Source organism: Leopardus geoffroyi, chromosome A1 (assembly GCF_018350155.1).
Source record: "Leopardus geoffroyi isolate Oge1 chromosome A1, O.geoffroyi_Oge1_pat1.0, whole genome shotgun sequence".
NCBI classification, from domain to species: Eukaryota; Metazoa; Chordata; class Mammalia; order Carnivora; family Felidae; genus Leopardus; species Leopardus geoffroyi.
Genome location: NC_059326.1, coordinates 235,000,889 through 235,021,870, shown reverse-complemented (window position 1 = coordinate 235,021,870; position 20,982 = coordinate 235,000,889). Strand labels below are relative to the sequence as shown.

The following is a 20,982-nucleotide window of genomic DNA, read 5'->3' as shown; positions in this document are numbered from 1 at the left end:
GCTGGTCCTGTCAGGTTTCTTTTTTTTTAATGTTTTATTTATTTATTTTTTTTTCAACGTTTATTTATTTTTGGGACAGAGAGAGACAGAGCATGAACGGGGGAGGGGCAGAGAGAGAGGGAGACACAGAATCGGAAGCAGGCTCCAGGCTCTGAGCCATCAGCCCAGAGCCCGACGCGGGGCTCGAACTCGCGGACCGCGAGATCGTGACCTGGCTGAAGTCGGACGCTTAACCGACTGCGCCACTCAGGCGCCCCTGTTTTATTTATTTTTGAGAGAGACAGAGAGACAGCCTGTAAGCAGGGGAGGAGCAGAGAGAGAGGGAGACACAGAATCCGAAGCAGGCTCCAGGCTCCGAGCTGTCAGCACAGAGCCTGACATGGAGCTCGAACTCACAAGCTGTGAGATCATGACCTGAGCTGAAGTCGGACGCTCAACCGACTGAGTCGCCCAGGCGCCCCTGGTCCTGTTGGGTTTCTATCACTTGTCGCCTTTCCTATGACAAAGCACTCAATACATTCTCTAAATTGGATCCAATTATACTTGCTTTAGAATAAATGCAGTGGTGAATTTCAAAAGAATGAAATGCAGCTGTGTTACTTTTACTTCTGGACACACAGCTGCAAACCAGGAATCTCAGCATGGAGGTCCCACTAGGTGCCATCCACGAAGGTCTGATGCAGCAAAGATTTATATATGAGCGGTGGTCTGAAAACGCTTGGAAATCGGTGAATTGACACCCTCATCTGATACGCGCCATCACATTGTTTAACAGCACCGCCCTGATGGGTGATACAAAGGCAAGCTTCCCGCACCCCAGACTTGTTACCAGCACCCTCGGCTTGGAATGCGTGGCGGAGGGGCCGCACCCACAGGGACACCCCTTATTCCTCCTACCTCTTCCAGCTCCTTCTCAGTCAGTCTGGAGCTCTGTTTTTCCAGCTCCCCACATGGCCGAGGGCCGGGCAGAACTGAGTTCATGTCTGTAAGCCGTCTCAGAGCCCCCTGACAAAAGGCGGGGAAAAAATACTGCCATTTGCCGTGGCATATTGAATACCTTTGTAATTAACAGTACCAAATCGGAGAGATGGGCTTCCTCCACATTCTTCTAATTAACTGAAATAGTTCAAGGACAGAAGCAGTGACGACTTCTTTCTGGATGCAGAATGTGGGGGGTAGGGAAGCTGCTACTTATCTGCAGTCAATGTAATTTAAACAATTCAAGGATCTGTCAGAATATATTTCTGTTTTTATAGTCATTATCGGAAGTAAGAATGCTTAGCCGATGCAATGTGTTAAATATTTGGAGTAAAAAAAAAAAACCTCATTCTGTGGCAAAAAGGGTAGAAATTCCCATTTGTTGGACAGCAATGATTCCACCCATTCTAAGTCACATGGGTCCTGACAGCCACCTGAAACCCAAAATACCGTCCCAAGTTTATTCTATTCTCCCTATCACTCGACAAGAGGCATTTCATGGCCTTATTCCCCTTTTCTTTGCCACTGTTCCTTTTTCTCTAACTGCCACCTCTCCCCAAAACGCTCCCAACATTTTGAAGTATTTAAATGAAAAATATAGTTCTTTCTGTGGATCTGCTGAGCCGAAATTCCTTCTCTGTGCATAGATGCCCCTCCCCACACCCCAAAGCACAGCTCAGGCAGCTCGGAGCGCTAAGGCCCCTTCCCCGCGTTCCTGGAGGCCCTGGCGGGTGCAGATGCACAGCTGGTGTGCACAAGGAAGAGGTAAGGTCCCATTAGCACGGGAGCCCCAAGTGCAGTGGGACCTTTCCTCTCCCCCAGAGCATCCACTCAGGGCCCCAGCTCAGCCCCGCTGCCACCCCGGGTAGCCTGGAAGCCGGCGGCTGTCGCCTCACTGAATACCATGAGCCGCAACTGAACACAAAGAAATGCACCCGTTTCTGCCAAACGCACCTCTGCACTAACACGGCACCAGCGGGCCCACGCCCCTCCTGGCTGCGAGAAGCCGTCGCTAGGTCCTGGGGATGGGAGTTCTGACTGACGCTCTCTGGGCTCCACACCAACTCTCGAGATTCAGCAAAATCCCTTTTTTCATTTGCTGAACGGAACAACCTCGTCCTTGTCGCTCTTTGATGCAAAACTCCGAACTGGCTTTTCACAGGTGCCGACTGCCGAGAGCGGTCCCTTCACCACGGGCGTCCTCGGCCATCGTTAAGAAAGGGGAATCGTCCGCTGTGCCAAGGACGCGGCATATATTCCACACCGAACAGAGTCATGACTACGCTGTCCAGTCCCAGACATTTGAGAAGAATAACAGATCTGGGCTTCTCGCGGCCTTGCCCCCAGCGCAGACACACCGCTCAGGAGGGAGGCCAGGCTTGCCCTATCGTAGAACCAAGAGGAGAAAAACCATCCAGCACCCATCGTTTCCCTTTGGGCCTCTCAAAATAACAGCACCCAGCCTTTGCCCCGAGGAAGATTTCCCTGTTTAGAAAGCGCCTCCAGGAGGCCTCTCTGATCTAATCCCACGACCGCAGCTCTGGGGACAGCTGTGTGTCTGAGGGGCAGCCCGATGGTCTCCTCTTGCCGAGGATGGGACCTCCTCTCGGCTCAGCTCGGCCCCCACGGCGGAGCCTCCCCTGGGCTCCTCGGAGGGAAGACGTCCCTCACCCGTGCCCCCAAAGCCTCCTCCAGGCAGCCCTCCTGCGTCTGCCCCCACCTGGGGAGGGGGAGGAGCTGGAGCATCCTCACTGGTGGGAGTCCAGCTCATGGAAGTCACTGTGACATAAGGGCAGAGCCACAGGCAGGAGAGCCAAAGAAAGAGAAGACTCAACCCTGAAGAGAGGGGCTGGGGTCATGCGAGGCCTCAGGCAGGCATTAGGTTTCTCCTGAGCCTTTTTCCAGTGTGACCTCCCAGCCACTGGGGCCACACTGGAGGGCTGGCAGGGGCTGAAGGCCAGCAGGGGACTATTGGGGAACAACCCCAGGGGGCCTACAGCCCACGGGAACCAGTCCTTCATCGCATCCCATGACGTGGGCATGGTGTCTCTTCAATGGGAAAGCGTGTGCAATGAGTGAGCGAGCGAATGAATGAATGCGTAGGACAGGCTTGCATGGACCCTCTGACAGCCTCCAGAGATCATTTCCTCGCTGAGGCTTCGCGAGGTCCTCACCGTCTGGTTTCCACATTGCAGAAACCATCTGCACTGGTGGCCGGCTCCCAGCTCCCAGCTCACTCCAGCTTGCGCTCTCTGCTCTGCTCCGTCCTGCTTGGGTCAACCCGTGGGACCTCCCTGAAGGAGCACTCCCTCCCTCCGCGGCTGGCAGAGAGCCTCCGCGACCGTCCCAGCTCCGAGACAGGAGGCGCCGTTCACAAAGAAGCCAACAGAGTCCGACTGGTGATAATTTGCCAGCCCTTCGATGTATCCATTTGGGGAAAAGCAGACAAACCCAGCTGAAATAGTCCGTGAGCAGTAGAGAGGGCGCTTCATGGTGTGACCCAGAACTTAGCTTGTCTAACCTTTCCTCCCCAGCGGTTTATAAACGATTGCAGGGAGAGCTGGTGATAGAGGGAGAGAGAGAAATGGATGGAGGGAGATTACTACAGACACGGAGGCACGTTCCTGGGGATGTTTCTCTTCTTTTCGTATTTCTTACCACTGAGCTGGTGCAGGCCCTCAGCCTGCCAGTCTGATGGCAGAAAGACAGAGTGGATGCAGGATTGAAACCTTGCCGTCTCTGAAAATAGATGGGCTGTGGTTCCCAAACCCCACCAGCTCTGTAGCTAGAGACGGACGGGAACGGGTCAAATGCCACCTGCGCGATGGCAGAAAGGTCCTGCCCTCGAGGCGGGAATCCTTTTGCCCTGAGCTCGCTCCGCCCCTTCTCAGCCACCCACAACCTACAAGATAAAAAGCATGGGTGCAGAGCGTGGCTCCTGCCGTGGCCCGTCACTGTGGACGATTTCTGACAAAGGCAGCTTGTCTGGCTCTCGCTTCTCACTCCTCCCTGGAGGCTGCGAGGCTGGACTTTTGTGCAGCACGGGACGGGCCACCCGAGCACAGCCCGAGAGAGCTTACCTTCTCATTTGGTTTCGGCCAGGGCCTAATTAGGAGCCGGGCCCAGCACGCAAACAATGGACAGAGATGACTGTCTCTGCGGGAGCAGCGAGGGTGTGCGGGGTAGGACCGACAGGTGCAGACTCACAATACCCCAAGTCAGGCCTTCAGGCCCCAGAAGGCAGCCTGCGTGCTTAATGAGGCGTGCACCCCTCCCCAGGAGCTCTGCATCCCCATTTGGTGCCCCTCCTTAGGTCTGTTCTGGGGTCACCATCAGCACACCGTGGGGGGGGGGGTGCCTGGGTCACCGGAACAATGGAGGGAAGCAAACAGGACCCGGTCCTGGGAAGGGGCGAGCTCCTGGGCGGCTGCTGGGTGGGGGCTGGGCATTTGTTGGGCACTGCATCGAGGGGTGTCCTTTGGAAACTGAGAAGCAGGCACCCCACACCTCCTTTCTTAAAAAGTAAAAAAAACAAGATTCTTACTCCACATCTCATTAAAATTTCTACTGCCAGAGTCTTACGTTTTGAAAGATGAGATTTATTGGCGCGCCCGGATGGCTCAGTTGGTTAAACATCTGACTTCGGCTCGGGTCAGGATCTCAACAGTTGGTGAGTTCAAGCCCCACGCCGGGCTCGGTGCTGACAGCCTGGAGCCTGCTTCAGATTCTGTGTCTCCTTCTCTCTCTGCCCCTCCCCCACTCTCCCTCTGCTTCTCTCTCTCTCAAAAATAAATAAACATTAAAAAAAAATTAAAAAAGAGAAGATGAGATGTATGCAGCAGGACCAGATGTCTTCATTCCCAAGGGGCAGTTCTCACTGTGGCCTTCGGGGCTCCAGTGGACTCCAAAAGGGGGCCAGGTTCGGGGCCTCTGAGACTCGGTCACTAGCTGCCTCTCATCCACTCTTCCTCAGCCCTCCAGCCCAGGTGGCCTCATCACAGGGGGCTGGGACGTACTTTGACCTTGGACAGCAGACCACCACGGCCACCCGCAGAGTTACTGTATGACAATTCCGGGATCTGACTGGTCCATCTGTGAAAAGCAGATAACGAAGCCTCCCGCCTCTGTGCTCACAGGTACGGCCAGAGGTTAACGAGCTCCTCGTTCAAGGCAGAGTCAGAGAAGCACCAGGCAACATGCGGCCCCCAGGCTCCGGGAGAAAAGGCTTTCCTGTGTTAGAGCAAGCTGCTGAGGCCTCCATGGAGCGGATGCAGTGCCATTCAACTCGAGTTTTCTGGTCTTTTAAAAAATCGCAGGTTTAAGGAAGTATCTCCATACTCTTTCTGGTTTTAAAGATTATTATTATTATTAATCCATTGCAATTTTGTGACAAAGGTTAGGAAGACATTTCCTATTAATTATTAGGGTTTTTTTTTAATGTTCATTTATTTGAGAGAGAGAGGGAGACAGAGCATGAGCGGGGGAGGGGCAGAGAGGGAGACAGAATCCGAAGAAGGCTCCAGACTCTGAGCTGTCAGCACAGAGCCCGATGCAGGGCTCGAACCCATGAGCTGTGAGATCACGACCTGAGATGAAGTTAGTTGGACGCTTAACCGGCGGAGCCACCCAGGGGCCCCTATTAATTATTAGTTTTGTACAAACAAATCTCTCTGATTATATTCAGTAGTTGCCCACCAGGTGTGCAGATTTGCTTCTATCAAGAGCCACTCATCATGTTAGCATTTTCTTAGGAAAAAGCAGAGTTTGCCTCAGTATTGATATAGATAGGGAAAGCTTTCTTCCTTTTATCTTATCTTTTTTGCATCATAAGACCTTATACAAATGTATAGCTCAGCTGTAAGCAAGTGAGGAACACCCCACTTGGGCTTAAGTTCTACAGCCCAGATCTGGGCTTCCCTAAATAGAGGGTCTTCTCAGATACCGCCAATGACTTGCAGAATTATAACTCTGGAGCAAGAAGTTAGGTTCTGCTCTTCCCAGGATTCCAGGAAGCTGGGACACAAAATCATGGACTGATGAGAGTGTCCCCCAAACATTCTGCAGGTGGTTTGTTCTGTGCCAAAGGAGGCGTCCAAGGTCTATTGGCTCATGGGCTGGCTCAGATGAAATGCCTCTAAAAGACTAGTGATCCCCCACAGCTGGTCTACAGGCGACCCCTGGGAGAGGTCAAGAATGATCACGGGAATAAACAGAGTCTCCAAGGAGATCCCAAGTCCTCACAACTCGAGGGAGAAGCTAAACCCACACTGGGGTTGTATCAGAACAAATCTGGGCTGTTTAAGTCAACTCTAGGCCATACTGAACTCCAAGCCGATTGAGAGAGGTAAGGAGCATCTGGTATGGAATGATTCCAAACCGGCAGAACAAGCAAAAAAAATGTGAACTCTGGTAAAGCCTGATTATACTTCCCCTGAACCTCAGAAAACATCCACAAAGTTTCACCAAAAATTCCTCTCCCATTGTGTGTGACGGGCTACCAAGAAGCCATTGCTGGGAACAGATACAAGAACAAAACCTTTGACAAGGGAGCTCTCCTAAGATCTCAACCCTGGAAATATGTAGTCGATGTTCTGTTAGACTATATCCAGAGCCACTGATTCATGAAGCATGGCCAAGTTTGACTGTTTTTCCCTCCCAAGTCTAAGTGGTGACCTGAATTTTCGTTTTGGTTTGGTTTTCAGCTTGGCTTACTTGGTTTTACCTTTTGCAGTAAGTTGTTTGTAAAAATAGTGGCTGTTTCCTCCTTGCCTACATCTCTGCCTTTTGCAATATGATTTTTCAACTTCTTTCATCATTAAGTGCAATTTATTTCCCTACTCTTTGGATCTGAACTACCCTTGTGATATTCTTGGGCAACAAAATGTAGCAGCCCCAAGCCTAGTGCCCAGCGCCTTGTGTCCTTGTACAAACACTCAGTGGGCAAGCCCACGCTCACTTGGTAAGGACGAGAGACCATGTGGATAGAAGTCAGCTGTGTCAGGAGAGGCCTTCATGCACTGGTGAGTCTTTGGCCTGTGCACACAGGGTGGCCCAGCCAAGATCAGCCAAGCCTGGCCCAAGCTGGAAAAATAGCCCAGACAAACAAAATGATTTGACTGAAGCCACCTGCTAGTAGGTGAGATTGCCAGACATTGGAGCTCAAATTACTTTGATTCCATGACAAAAGAGTTCTGCGCCCCGTTCCAAATTGGGGGGGGGTTTCCCACACCAACAAGCAATTCTCAGACACTTGCTAGGTGTCCTACAATTCAGTTCAATTCTGAATTAGCATTCGTAACTCAGAGAGAGTATCAGATTCCACAGGTTGAAAGCTCAGTCCTACGAAATGCCCCCACTTACACATTTCAGATGCCATTCACAAGCCCAGGCCACCTGTGCTTCTGACTGATCTGCTACAGACTGGAGGCTCCCATGACCCTCTCCTTAAATTTGGTTAATTTGCTAAAGCCACGCGCAGAACTTAGAGAAACATTTTACTTACTAGAGCACCAGCTTATCATAAAAGTAGGTAACTCAGGAACAGCCAAATGGAAGGGACACATAGGGTAAGGCATGGGCAAATGGCACAGAGCTGCCATGCCCTCTCTGAATGTGCCACTGTCCCCAAATCTCCATGGGTTCACCAACCATGAAGCTCTCCCAACTCCGTCCTTTTGGGATCTTACAGAGGCCTCATTACATAGGCATGTTTGATTGAATCACTGGCCATTGGTGATAGATTCAACCTCCAGCCCCTCTCCCTCCCTGGAGGATAGGGGTGGGTGGGACTGAAAGTTCCAACAACCTGCCCCAACCTTAGGTGGGGTGCAAAGGCCGCCTCATTAACATAACAAAAGACACCTTTACCACTTGAATCACTTAGGAAATCCCAAGGGTTTTAAGAGCTCTGTGCCAGAACTGGGACAGAGACCAAATATATATTTATTATAAACCACAACATCATGCATGGTTATATTCTTTGCAGTTGCTGTGAATCGGACATCTGGACCTCAATTCTATCAGCTAGTCTGGGATCTAGAGCTTATATTGGGTTACTAGATTCCAAAGACAGTTATTTCAGTGAACCATCTTTCTTTCTAGAAATTGAAATGAAGACATGTCTTAGGGAACACTTATTTCTGAATATTTCTCTTCGGATAAACCTCCTCCCCCTCACCTATAGATTATATTTTTGGTCTGTGGATTACTTCAGTCCTAGTGAGATCATCTCCTTCAAACCCTCCCTCACCCACCAAAGTACTTTCCTGAATTTACCATATGGAAACAATGGTAGCATCTGATGGGATGCCAAAGTGGTGAACTCTTGTTTTCCTGAAAACAGAGTTTAGTTACTATTTCAACAAAAGCAAAAGCCTTGGCCTTAGAAATAGCAAAACTAGAAGGAATCAGCGGACTTCTCAGTGGAGTGGGTACTTTGAGAACCAGCAGCACCTAAGAGCTTTCATTCCAAGAACTCGGCAGTGTGCCTAGAGGGTGGGCCCCCTCTCCAGGTCTCCGGGGCCCGCTGCTGTCCTAAGAGGCAAGACCCTGATGGAGCTACTATCCCAGAGGTCTCCAGAGCAGGACATCCCTGCCCACACCAGTGCATCCCTAGTAACTGTGACCAGCACGGGTCTCTTCTCAGCTGGAACCATCTGACATGACTCCAGCTCATGCTGATGGGAGGCTTGTTATAACATAAAAATGGAGCCCCAAGAAGCAGCGAGTGGTTTGGAGATGAAATCCTGACACAGGGGCACAGTCGAGCTCTGACTGACAAGGTAAAACCTCACACTGTCAAATTCTGAAGAGTTCATGAAAGACCTTCTCAAAAATGTTCTCTTGGGTGTGCCTGGGTGGCTCAGTTGGTTAAATGTCCAACTTTAATTTCTGATGATTTGTGAGATGAAATCAAGCCCTGCATCGGGCTCTGGGCTGACAGCATGGAACCTGCTTGGGATTCTCTCTCCTTCTTTCTCTGCCCCTCCCCCACTCTCTCTCTCAAAAAAATAAGCAAACTTAAAAAAATGTTCTCTTGGTGGATCCTGCAACAACCCTGAATGTAAGTGTAATGATAATCCCCCTCGCCTGACATAGAAGAAAGCGAATCTCAGTGAGGTCAGTCAGCATTGTCCCAGCAAGAAAAGAGACAGACCTGGGACCACACAAACTGACTGCAAATTTAGTAATCTCTCTCATAACATCACTATGAAAGCAGGGGAAAGGTGTGACCTCGTCCAGTTTCAAAGAGATATATTTGATTCGGCAAAGTCCCTTGGCATGACGAGGCAGCTCCCATTTGTAAATCCAACCACACAAATCCAAGCCACCACGGGCCCCATAGTGAGCTGCCTGGTACCTACCAGCATCTGGCATCCACCTGCCATCATGAGTTTTTAAAGCATTAGCTCTCTCCACTATGTTCTTTGGTATTCAAGAAAATACCTCTTCCTAAGATATTTCTTACAATCTTCCAGCTCAAAGTCATAGAACAATTGAAAGCAATAATTCTTTCATCCACATGAATCAGTCTGGTGAAGGCTGAACATCTTCTGTAATTGCCTCACCAACAAGTTGACCAACAGCTGGAAGTTGGAAAAGTAACCATGGTTACTTCTTTTCCTGAATGCCCCAGGCTGTCCCAATGCACCCTGTGCCAAAACTGAGAAAATTGTACTCATGCTGCCATGAAAGGGATCGAGATCCCTAGCATCTTCATATCTACCATTTATGTTGATCCAAAGGGAGCAGAGACCAGGAGTCGTGTCCCTTCCTTCCCCATGAGCAGGTTCCCCTGAGTCACAAAGCTCATCGGCCCTTCCAAACCACACTGCATCTAGAAAGGGAACTCTATATACCTGTTCGCACCTGGATTTTTGACTCTTTCTCTGTCCAAGAAATGAAGTCTCCCAAAGACGGCCTTGGTTACCTGGCACGGCTATTCTATTCATGCATCCATGAGTCCTGCACCGGGTGAGTTTCTGTAAGCCTCACATCACTTCCCCTAAAATACAACCAGAGCCTTTTCCTTCCACTTGTCTCGAGTATGTTCTTCTTTGGGTGTCGATGCTCTGAGCCCTCACACTGCTCCTGAAGGGATAGGTCGTCGAGCAGACCACGTGTGTTTAGATTCCTGTTAGTGGCTGATGCAGACCCACTAACATGGCTAGAGCCGGCACAGGCTCGCCTCCACTCCATCCCATCTCTTATTCATGCTTCCCTTCTCCCACGGGCCCTGCATGCTTTACGAGACCTATGTTGCCTTCAGAGCGTGGCAAAGGTGCTTGTCAGCTTTCAAGCCAGGCTTGTGCAGCATCCCAGTGTGGGGCAGTATGGGGTCATGTTCACCCACTCCCTGGCCACATGGGGATGTACAGCATCCTGGCCTTGGGCTCTGAGCCCCGGGAGAGCAAGGGTGAGCTTCCTCATCCCTACAGCCTCACCTTGTCCCGCTCGTAGCTCAGAGAACTTTTTCGGAAAACATTGTTTGAACTGTCCCTGAATCAACCGCCCGAGGGAATAGGTTTGAAGATCCAAAGGGCTACGGAGGCCTCCCTGGGGACCCGCGAGGTCATCATGCAGAAGACCTCAAAGAGAGCACAGGGTGGACAGAGATACCATGCCACTCCAGCACTAGAAGCCTTGTTCCTGCTGTGGCCTCCCGGCAACCCGTGGCCCCACTGCCCCGGGAGAGGTGACAGGAGCAAGCCACTCTGCATCTTCATTCTTGTTGGATTCGCCAAGATTTCCATGACGGTTCGTGCCATCTGGATCTCACAGGCACCAGATGCCTTTGGGGACTAAGCCATTACAAGTATATGTCAGAGGCATGATTGGAGACACAAGAGTGGTTTGATGGGTAAAGACAGGGAAAGCTCGGCTGTGGAGAGAACTGGTGGCAGCTGGACGCCTTTACATGTTTTTTCTTTGACCTGTGATTACAATCTCACATCAAATCTTAAGAAGAGGGGCGCCTCAGTGGCTCAGTCGGTTGAGAGGCCAACTTTGGCTCAGGTCATGATCTTGACGTTCATGGGATCGAGCCCCACGTCGGGCTCTGCACTGACAGCACAGAACCTGCTTGGGATTCTCTCTCCCTCTCTCTCTCCCCCATCCCGGCTCACACCCTTTCTCTCAAAAATAAATAAAAACATGTTTAACATTCTTTAAAAAACATTGTTTAAAAAACATGTTTTAAAGAAACGTTGGTTTCCTTCCATTTCACATTTTCACTCCTGAGATAACTCCATCGGTCACTGAAAATAAAAATGGTGGAAAAGAAACAATATCAGAGGTTACTCCTACCGACTCCTCCCAGGCTGTCACCCCACATACAAGCCAGGACACCCCACAAGCCAGGCGCCTGGCTGGCGGCAAGTTCCTTCTCCATCCACAGGGCTCCTGGCCGCTGATCTCCCCGCAGCTCTTTCACGAGGATCAGATGGCACACAGGCACACAGCGTTCCCATGACAGCAAGGAGCCGAAACGTGATTGCGTTACCAGCAGGGGCCATTCCTCCCACACAGCCACGCTTGCACTGACGGGTACACATTTGGAGGTGGTGATAGATCCTCTTGAAGCTGCCACATGCAGGGCTAGGACAGCAGATCTGGTGACAGCAGTGACCCCTTCCGGGTACCAGACTAGATGCAGGGGTCACCCTGCCCCAGACTCATTGAGATTTTAATCGGTGAGCCATCAGGAAGCCGACACGATCCCTGCGTATTCTGCCAAGTCAAGTGCCGAGTATAATTGCACTTGTATTCATTCCCTTGCAAGGGGGTTAGAGTCTGGAGCCGTACGTCAGGGCCCAGGCTCTGCTCAGCGCGGAAACACTCTTTTGCAAAGTCACAACCACGACAGGAATCACTGCAGGAATCGACGTGCAGGAACCAAGCTGCTCTCACAGACCAGCCCCAGGGCCGGGTGTGCAGTGCCACACGGAGACTTTCGCTACGCAAGAGATGCGCTGATGTTGGTGGTGAGCATGTGACTTTTTAGGCAGCAACAGTCACAGCAGATGTCGGTCACTGCCTCCGTTTTTCTTGTTAAAATGTACAGAAGCACCTGTTAATATCCTATCAGTAAATTGTATTAATATTCGAACTACGTGCATAAATTCACGTTGAGGGGGGGAAACTGTACACGGACCATGTTTCCTGCTCTCGTCCCAGAAAAGAGTGTCCAGGGGAAGGTTGTGAAGCCCCCACTCACCTCCACTAGCTCATCCTTCGCGTGTGGGCACCGTATGCTTCCACGCTGGTCCTGTACCTCAAACTCCCCTCTTAGGATGCAGCCATGCTCAGGTCCCGTTTTGCCACCTGAAGCCAAACTACCTCTCCTAAGCCCTCCGTTCTGGTCACACCGTCATAGCTTTGCAATCTTCCAATGGTGCTCAGAGGCCACATCAGCTGCCGGTGACACTCCTCCAGCAACATCCATAATTTATTATAGCCTTCTGGGCTTAGGGCTCCCCACAAACTCATTTCTTTGACTCGGACATCTGCTAAGTCAGCAGAACGTTCTGAGAGGGCAAACTCCAGCCAGGTGGGAGACATCAGATCACTGGCAAGGAAGCGTCGGTGATTTGCGGAGCGTTGAGACCTGCCCATGTCCCTCAGGAAAGCGGCCCGGCCTCCCCAGGTGTGCAGCACAGAAGTTGTGGCATAGGAGTGGTGGCGAAGCGGAATGAAGAGGGAGATCTGCCATGGCGAAGTCCACTGGTGGAGCTACAACATGCTGGGGGGCATGATGGGACGCGCAGCACTGGCCGTGGGGACTGGCTTTTCCCATGTGCTGCTGGGTGACCGCGTGTGAAAATCCCTCCAGTAAGTGCAGACCCCACTCCACTCCCCGGCCCCCACGATGGTCTGTGCAAACAGACAGAAAGGGGAGAACTTGCCCCAGATCCCCAGTGGGCAGCAGGCCAGGACTTGAGCCCGTGCCTTTTAGCTCTTCACCTGGTGTCCTCGGCCCTTCACTGGATTATGACTTATTACTACATTGGCTTGGGTGACATTTCCCAGCAGGGGCTGTGCCTTCATCGTCTCCCAACGTTCCCGTTAACAAGGTCCTAGAATAGCTTGGTATTAAGTGGGATGCCTCAGAAAATTTTACACGACAACGATTTGCAGATAGCCTGAGAACAGTCATCAGAGGTTTTATCAAAGTAAAAAATCCATTTTTAAGGTAAAAGTCATTTTTTCAAGATCAGGTAAAAAATCATTCTCTCGTGTGTTTGAGAAAACTATAAAATAAATGGCTTGGAATTTCATAAGATGTGATGGACCAAAAATTATTCTAAAAAGTCCAAATGGCAGTGGGAGACAAGAAAAATTCAGGAATCCAAATAAATCTGGAACTGACTGAATTAATGCACAGTTTTATGGTATCTATTCTGGACCACAGGATAAATGTCAATAATATAGATGTATCGCCAGACACAGTTTATTTAATTTGACAAAGTTCCCAGCTTCCAGCCACACAATGAGAATGGGTGATGGGCATTGAGGAGGCACTTGTTGGGATGAGCACTGGGTGTTGTACGTAAGCCAATTTGACCATAAATTATATTCATAGAAAAATTAAAAACAAAAAAATCTTAAAAAACCCTGAATGTAGACTAGTTGGGAATTTTGTAAGCTTTCAGCAAAGGTGAAGAGGGGGATATTTTGATGTCCTCCTTGGGACCAGTACACCCTGTGGCCCAGCTGCTGGGAATGCCACCTCCCAAAGAGTCACAGCTGTGACCTTCCTCGGTGCTCGGGGTTGAAGTGTGTCTTCTGTTAAATTCACATGTTGAGGTTCCAACCCCTCAGCACCTCAGAATATGACTTTACGTGGAAATAGGGTTATTGCAGACATAATGAGGTAATTCAAAGTGGGGTCATAAGAATGGGCCCCACAATTCTGACTTCCACTGCAACTTTGGTCTTTATCCCCACACATCCAAGCTATTCTGGAACACAGGCTGGGTGTTATAAGATTCAGCTCAATTCTGACACTACCAGGAACGATCATCAGATCCCATAGGACTGCTCCTTCCCCACCCACAGCAGACCCCAACGCAGGTCCTGGCTGTAACCTGTGCCTCTGACTGACCAGCTAGAGATTGGATATTCCTACGACCCCGTCCTTGGGTTTGAAAATTTGCAAGAGTGGCTCACAGAACTCGGGAAACCAGTCACTTATGAGATTACCGGTTTGTTATGAAGGCTGTAACTCTGGAACAGCCAGACGGAAGGGGTGCACAGGGCAAGAGTCACGAGCGCACTATGAAGGCGCACACGCAAGTGGGGTCCTTCCACAGCCTGAGCTTTATTCAGTCATAAAACGAGGGTAACATACTCATGAAGCGGGTTCAGGATTCCAGTCTCACCACATGATTAACTTGCCTTCTGGCACATCACACAAAGCAGAGCCCAAGACAAGTCTCACGACAAACAGGTAGGACAGGGGGTGGGAAGCCGAGGAACCAACACAAAGTCAGTCCGTGGGTTCACAGCTGGGATGAGGCCTCAGTCCAGTCTGGGCCAGCACTTACTACTTACCGTGTTCAAGCAGGGAAGGATCTCAGTTCTGCTCAGAGACCAGCTGGGCCTTGGTGAAGTGTCAGACATAAAGGGGACATGTCTGAGGAGTCCAACACTTTGCTGCAAAAACCCTGCCTCTTTAAAATATTTAACCAGTCTTGGACCCCTGCAGAGGGCTCCTCTGCTTCTAATTTATTATCAGTTCTGGGGTATCATTAGCCGGTGCTGGTCTGGGCGAAATCCGATAGCTACAATGACGTTACCGCTTACGTCATTGCTAAACACAGGCCCCTGCTTGACATGAGTGACTCCATCTTGCTCTCTGCAGCCGGGGATGGGAAAGAGAGCGGAGCCTCCGTGACCCCCCTGGGCCATCCCTCCCCCATGCGCTCATCAACCCAGAAGTTCTCTGAACCCCACCCTTCTGGGTTTTTATGGAGGTTTCATTACACAGACACGACTGATTAAATCATTGGCCACTGGTGATTGATTCAACCTCCAGCCCTTCTCCTCTCCCCCAGGGGTCAGGGCATAGTAGGACCGACAGTTTCAACCCTTTAAGCACCTGGTCGGTTCTCCTGCAATAAAGACACCTTTATTGCTCTCAGCACTTAGGAAATTCCAAGGGTTTTAGGAGCTCTGTGCCAGAACCAGAGACAAAGAGCAAATAAATATTTATTATAAATCACACAATCACAGCCCTAATCCAATATGGCTGCGTCCTTATGAAAAGGAAAAATTGGGGGTTGGAGACAGACACGCAGGGAGGAAAGATGTGAGGAGACACAGGATGTCTACAAGCCAAGGAGAGAAACCTGGAACAGACTCTCCCTCCCAGCCACAGAAGGAACCAGCCCAGCTGACGATTTGACCTTGGACTTTCAGCCTCCACACTCTGTGAAGCAATAAATGTCTATTGTTTAAGCCCCTAGTCAGCTGGCAATTTAACACACTGGGTGTTGCCCTTTGCTGCAGAGAACAGCCTCTCTGCTCAGGGCTAGCGTCCCTGACCCCAGGGGTGGCCAGCGGTGACATCGGGTGGCTACAAGGTTATAGAGGTACATGAACTCGCCTCCCTCTGTGACAACTCAGAGGGACCACAAGGGGCACTGGGGGACCCACTCTGTGAGTCAGCACCTGCCCCCTCCCCCAGCCAGTCCCGTGTCCTCGCTTCCTGAGAGCATCACTCCTGGGGGCCAAAAGCTCTGCAGACAGCTCTCCCTCAGAGTCTGTCTCCCAAGGCAGCAGTAACATCGCACTTGATCGTTATGGATATTGGTCTCTATTGGGAGCTGATTTTATTAGATTTACAGAGACACCACTGCCCTGAAGCAAAACTACACTGTGATGGGTCTGAACCTAGGGAGGATGAGTCCCAAGGCTGCCTGGACACCCCTCCCCCATGTCTGAACCCTGGAGGACTTGGCCATGACTGGCAACCTGAGGACAACCATGCATCAGCAGCTCAAGGAGCCGGAACATGAAGACTAATACTTCTGGCGGCTAATAGAGGGGAGGTGCCTCTGCCGGCGGGGCCAAGACAGATGGCTTCCCATTAGCAAAGGTTCTGTTGAAGAAGGATGTTCACTCTCCCTTTGACCTGACAGAGGACACAGGTAGCACAGAACTCACCAACATGGCTGACTGGGGAGCATCGGGCAAGGTGGTGGGGGGGTGGGTGGCCCTTGGGGCCCCCAGGGGGAGCTGCTCCCATTCTGGGGCTTTGCCAGCTGGACACTCACAGGAGCCTCTCAAGCCATTTGCTTGCCTGTACCCAGCTCAGCGCCCACCCTCGTGAAGGGACACCAGGTCCTTGTTCTGTGTGTTCACATGCTGAGGAGTCAGGCGGGGTCTCAGGGAAAGGGGGTGGGGGGCCAGAGGGATGCAGGAGGGACCGACGGGGGGTGGTTGACCTGACCAAGGGACCAGCCCGCTCACACCCTTCTTTCCATACTGGGCCCCTGGAACCAGGCTGTCTGGTTCTCCAGCTCTAAGGCCAACGTAGAAATGCCCACGGCCGACGGATGTGAAGAACAGTCACCTTGGTGACAGTCACGGTCTTCTCGGGGTGGTAATGATTCCACCTGTGTCAGCAACGTCTAAGAAGACAAGTGCTGCCTGTCCTTTGCAACAAGCAGGAAGCAATGATATTCTCCAGAATGGCAAAAGAAAGCCATTTTCATCATGGGGGAGAAGAAAGCATTTTGGGGGCTCCAAGGCTACCTGCTGGTGTCTACACAAGGGCATTAGTCAGATACTCACAGCCTACTCAGGTCTGTGGGCTTTGTCCCCAAGCCCTGCCCCATGCTCGCAGGGGCAGGGCAGGATTCACGGCCAGAGGGGGCCGGGAGGAGGGCACCGACCAGATGCTTTAGGGGAGCAGGCACCGCAGAAAGCCTTTCCGAGCAAGGGGAGTCTTGGGTGCCAGGTGGGAACCAGAGCGCCACATGCTCTCTGTGATTGGAAAGCCGGTGCCCCGGGCCACCAGCCAGGCCACCAGTCACCAGAGCCTATAGGTCCCTCCTGTAGGCGACGCAGGACATCTGGCAGAAGGAGGACCCTGTTCCCACCCCACGGGGGACAGACAGGGCAGTGAGGTTGGCCAGGTACTGCGAGGCCCACACGTCTGTGCAGAGCAAAGGAGCCCACACAGATTCTGAAGCAGGAGACACTCCTTCTGAACACGGTGACCACGGTGACGGTGAGCGCTCTATCTCTGGATGGCAAGTGCTCCAGGCCCAGGGCTCATTCTTAGGTGGCTGAAGAGAGGGTCACAAGGCTGAGCACAAGAGACCATCTCTCCCAACGGGGCTGTTATTCTCATTGTCTCCGTGCAGCCTGCCCCGACCCAAGAGGGTGCAAACTCTCTCTCTCTCTCTCATCAGTCTGGTCCCCGGGGATAGGGGTCTGGGGGTGCCGAGGTGCTGGTAGGCCGGGGTACAGGTTCAGGTCCCCCACAGTGCTTGGCACAGTGCCTGCTGAGAGCCGTGATCAGCGGCTGGGGGAGGGGAGCACAGTCACGCCCAGGCCCGCAGGCCAGAAGAAGAGGACAACCAGCTGGGATGGGCGGGCCACCCAGAAAGGGGCCATTCACTCAAAGGGCTCCAGACGTCTAACGGTGACGAAGATTGGCTCGTGGCTGGGAGGGGACCGCATGAGAGTGGCTCCTGAGAGGCACAGACACAAAGACCCTCACCCAGGCCCCGGGGCTCTGCCCGGCTCCTGACACACCTGTCTGCCTACATCTCCCAGCCACCAGGGGCTGGGTGCCTCTGAACACGCCTGCCAACAGAGAGGCTGTGCCACCAGCCCAAAGGCTTCCCCGAAACTCCCTGCCTGCCCGTAGCCCCCCAGCCCCGGCCCGGACGCCTGGCTTTGCAGCCATAAGTGATACCAAGCCCTGCCTCTTCTGGCCCCCTGGGGCCAACCTCCACCGGAGCCCCGACGTGCTGCCCGTCACCGCGGGGCGTGTCTCCCCATTTCGCTTCCAGTAAGTGCCAGCAGGACCCCAGTTTTCTCAAGCCTTAGCCAGGCTGGGTAGATGGGAAAAAAGAGGACACCGGAAAACCTGCAAAGCAAGCTCTCTGCGCTCACATTCGCTACTGCTGAGAACCAGGAGGGCGTCTCTGAGGCCCCGGGAGCCTGGCTTGCGGGCCACGCGCCGGGCAGCCAGCAGGCCTCGTCCACGTGTCTCATCGTCAACCGTGGTTGAGCACGGCCCAGCCGTCCGCTGCCATAAGCCGTCCCCGGTAGCACAGAGGGAAATAACACTGAGGCAAAGGACAAGTCAGGTTTGGCACGGAGGGGACAGATGATAAATCGAAGTGGTGAGCCTCTGGTGCCAGCGCTAAATCAAGCAGGAGGGATCATTTATCACCTTCCCAGCAGGGCCCGACAGGGGAAGATCTTGGAGGTTCTCGGTTGGTTGGTAGGGAAATTAAAACCTTGACCGAGGGTTTACGTAAAAGTCTAGTGTGAAGTGTTAACTTCGTAACCCATGCTTAAGGAGTGATTGAGCTGATTTGTTGCATCCAAGTGGTATTCCTTTACATTTGTGGAGCCACAGAAACTAGTTATCACGTTCCGGAACATGCTGACGTGTCATTGAGCACAGCAAAACCCGGCCTCCTCACACGGGGGGGTTCGCTGTAAGCTACAAAGCGACGTGGGCCCCCACACTGTTTCTAGGTCCCCCGCAGCTTGAACACACGGCCCCGGGAACTGAGATTTCCCCGTTTCTCAAGTGTGGTGCCGGGTGACCCGTGCACCCCTGCTGGGTTCCTGCCCCGTCTCCCGTGCGCCCGAGGGCAGGCTCTAGCGACCGTGCACCTGGGATGCAGGCCTTCCGTGGTTGGGGGGGGTGGGGCGGTCAGCTGGGACGCTGGCACCCAGTTCTGCCCAGCCGTCCCCACCACCGCCTGCCCTGGCCGGACACAGCAGCCAGTGTGTCTGCCGTGCCTGGCTGTCACCCTGCTGGGTCAGGATTCCATCTTTCTGTCACATTTAACTACCATCTGAGGACACAAAGATGCGTCCGTCGGTAGCATCTAGACCCGGTCTCGAGGAGGAGCAAGCCCATCCTAAAACTGTGAGGTGTTACCCGGCAAGTGGCCGTGTGGTGTAGTTGAGTCAACAGTGCCAGTGAGGCCATGTGGCGGTTTCAGAGTTTCTAGAAGCTCATGGAAGCTCACGTCTCTGACTTTGGTCCACGTCCCTGGTCCCCGTTCCTAAAAGCCTCAAGACCTCAGGTGGCAGCAGCTTCCCTTAGTGTGTTGGTGCCCAGCCCTGAACAAACTCAAGTAAGTGGAGGCAGTGACCTCCCTGATGGACTCAAAATCCCCTGTTACAAGTTCAGAAAGAGAAAACAGAAGGCATGGAATCTGCACTTGCTGTCACTCAGTCTGTGCGCTCTGGGCCCCGGGGAACACGTAGCCCCTGAAAGGCTCCCCGGAGCCCCTTGGCTCCTCCTGGGTCTGGGGGCCCCAGTACATCTGCAGGGACACTCGCAGGAAGGGGTCAGCCCACCAGGCCTCCTGCCACCCTCCCTCCTGGATGCCTCCTGCATCCCTGAGCCCGGGTTACACGGGAGCCGCGTTATGGCTTCCAGGCCCCACTGGCCCACTGAACCTCCTCCCAGCTGGGCTCACGCCTGGCCCACCCCGCCGGGACCTCCAGAGTCTGGAAGTGTCACGCACCTTGTGCTGCTTCTGCCTTGTTTAAACAACAGAGGGAACCGTCTCACAGCTCGGGAGGACAGGGGTCGGAAGTCAAGGGGTGGACACTGTTGGATCCTTCTGAGGCTCTGAGGAGCACGTGTTCCAGAACTCTCTCCACCTGCAGATGCTCCCCGGCCATCCCTGCAGATTCCTTGCCTTATAGACGCCAGATCTCCCTAATCTCTGGCTTCACCTACACGTGGCGCTCTTCCTGGGTGCATATCTGTGTCCAAATCTCCCCTTTTCATACGGACGCCCATCATATTGGATTAAGACCACCTACTGGCCTCATTTTCACCTTTGTACAGGACCAATGAGGCACTGGAAGTTAGGACTTCAGCACACTTTTTTTGGAGGGACCCAGGTCAACCCATAACAGCAGGTATTAGTGGGAGGTGAGTGAGACCCCCCACCCCAGGGCAGTACGAGCCCAGGTCAGTTCTGAGAGAAGGAAGCTGCCTCTCGCATGGGGTGCTGGTCACCTCGCTGGCCTTACCCGAACCTGAGCCCTGCCACTTGTTTTAATAAAAGAGCTCTTACTCACGAAGAGCCCCCACCCTCTTTGGACCGAGTCCATGGGGAACCAGAGAGGGGCTTTTTGGAGTCACAAAGCCGGGTGGAGTCAGAGCCCCTCAAGGGATAGAGGCCTTCCTCCTGGAGCAGCCACATCTCTCTTCTCTCAAGGCATTTTCTCTCCCAGGAGACTCCGCAGTCCTCTGGGCAGCCCCGGCGACACCCCTCCCAGCCAGTGGAGCCCAGACTGTGGCCGCGTGGCCTCCAGTTGGACCCCTGCTACACAGCCATGACTTCAGGACGAGCAAGCATGAGATCAATGGTGGGTCAACAGAATGTGCCCATGTTCTTTCATGTGAGCAGAGGAGCGGTGCCTGGAAAACTGGAAGGAGATCAAGCCATCCTTTCAAGCAGCCACATCATCTTTCATGGCACCACATCATAGTCCACATGACCAAGAAAAAAAAAAAACGAGGACAAAGAACTGCGGGAACATTTCAGTGGGTCTTTTCCCAGAAAGTGCCATAGAAGGAATGAGTAGGGAAGTCAGAACGTGCTCGAGAAGAAAGGTTATTTGGAGCACTCTGTCAGGGATCACTGGGGACAGTGCCCACCATCGGCACATCGGCTGCCCTGATGTGTCCAGGAGCGGGGGCTCTGAGGCCAAGTGGCCCCGGACCTCCAGCTCTGCCGGTTACTCGTGATGTGGCCTTGTTCACATCATTTCACTTCTCTGGGTATC

The 20,982-nt window shown here is 52.6% G+C and overlaps 1 protein-coding gene across 1 annotated transcript in view; it reads right to left on the bottom strand.

The window, feature by feature from the left end:
- Positions 1-20,982, bottom strand: part of MED10 (mediator complex subunit 10) — a 181,263-nt gene that overhangs the window by 12,324 nt on the left and 147,957 nt on the right. The window contains exon 4 of the mRNA XM_045442590.1: positions 898-1,005. Within this exon, the coding sequence (XP_045298546.1) occupies positions 898-1,005 (108 nt within the window). The remainder of the gene's footprint in view (positions 1-897; positions 1,006-20,982) is intronic.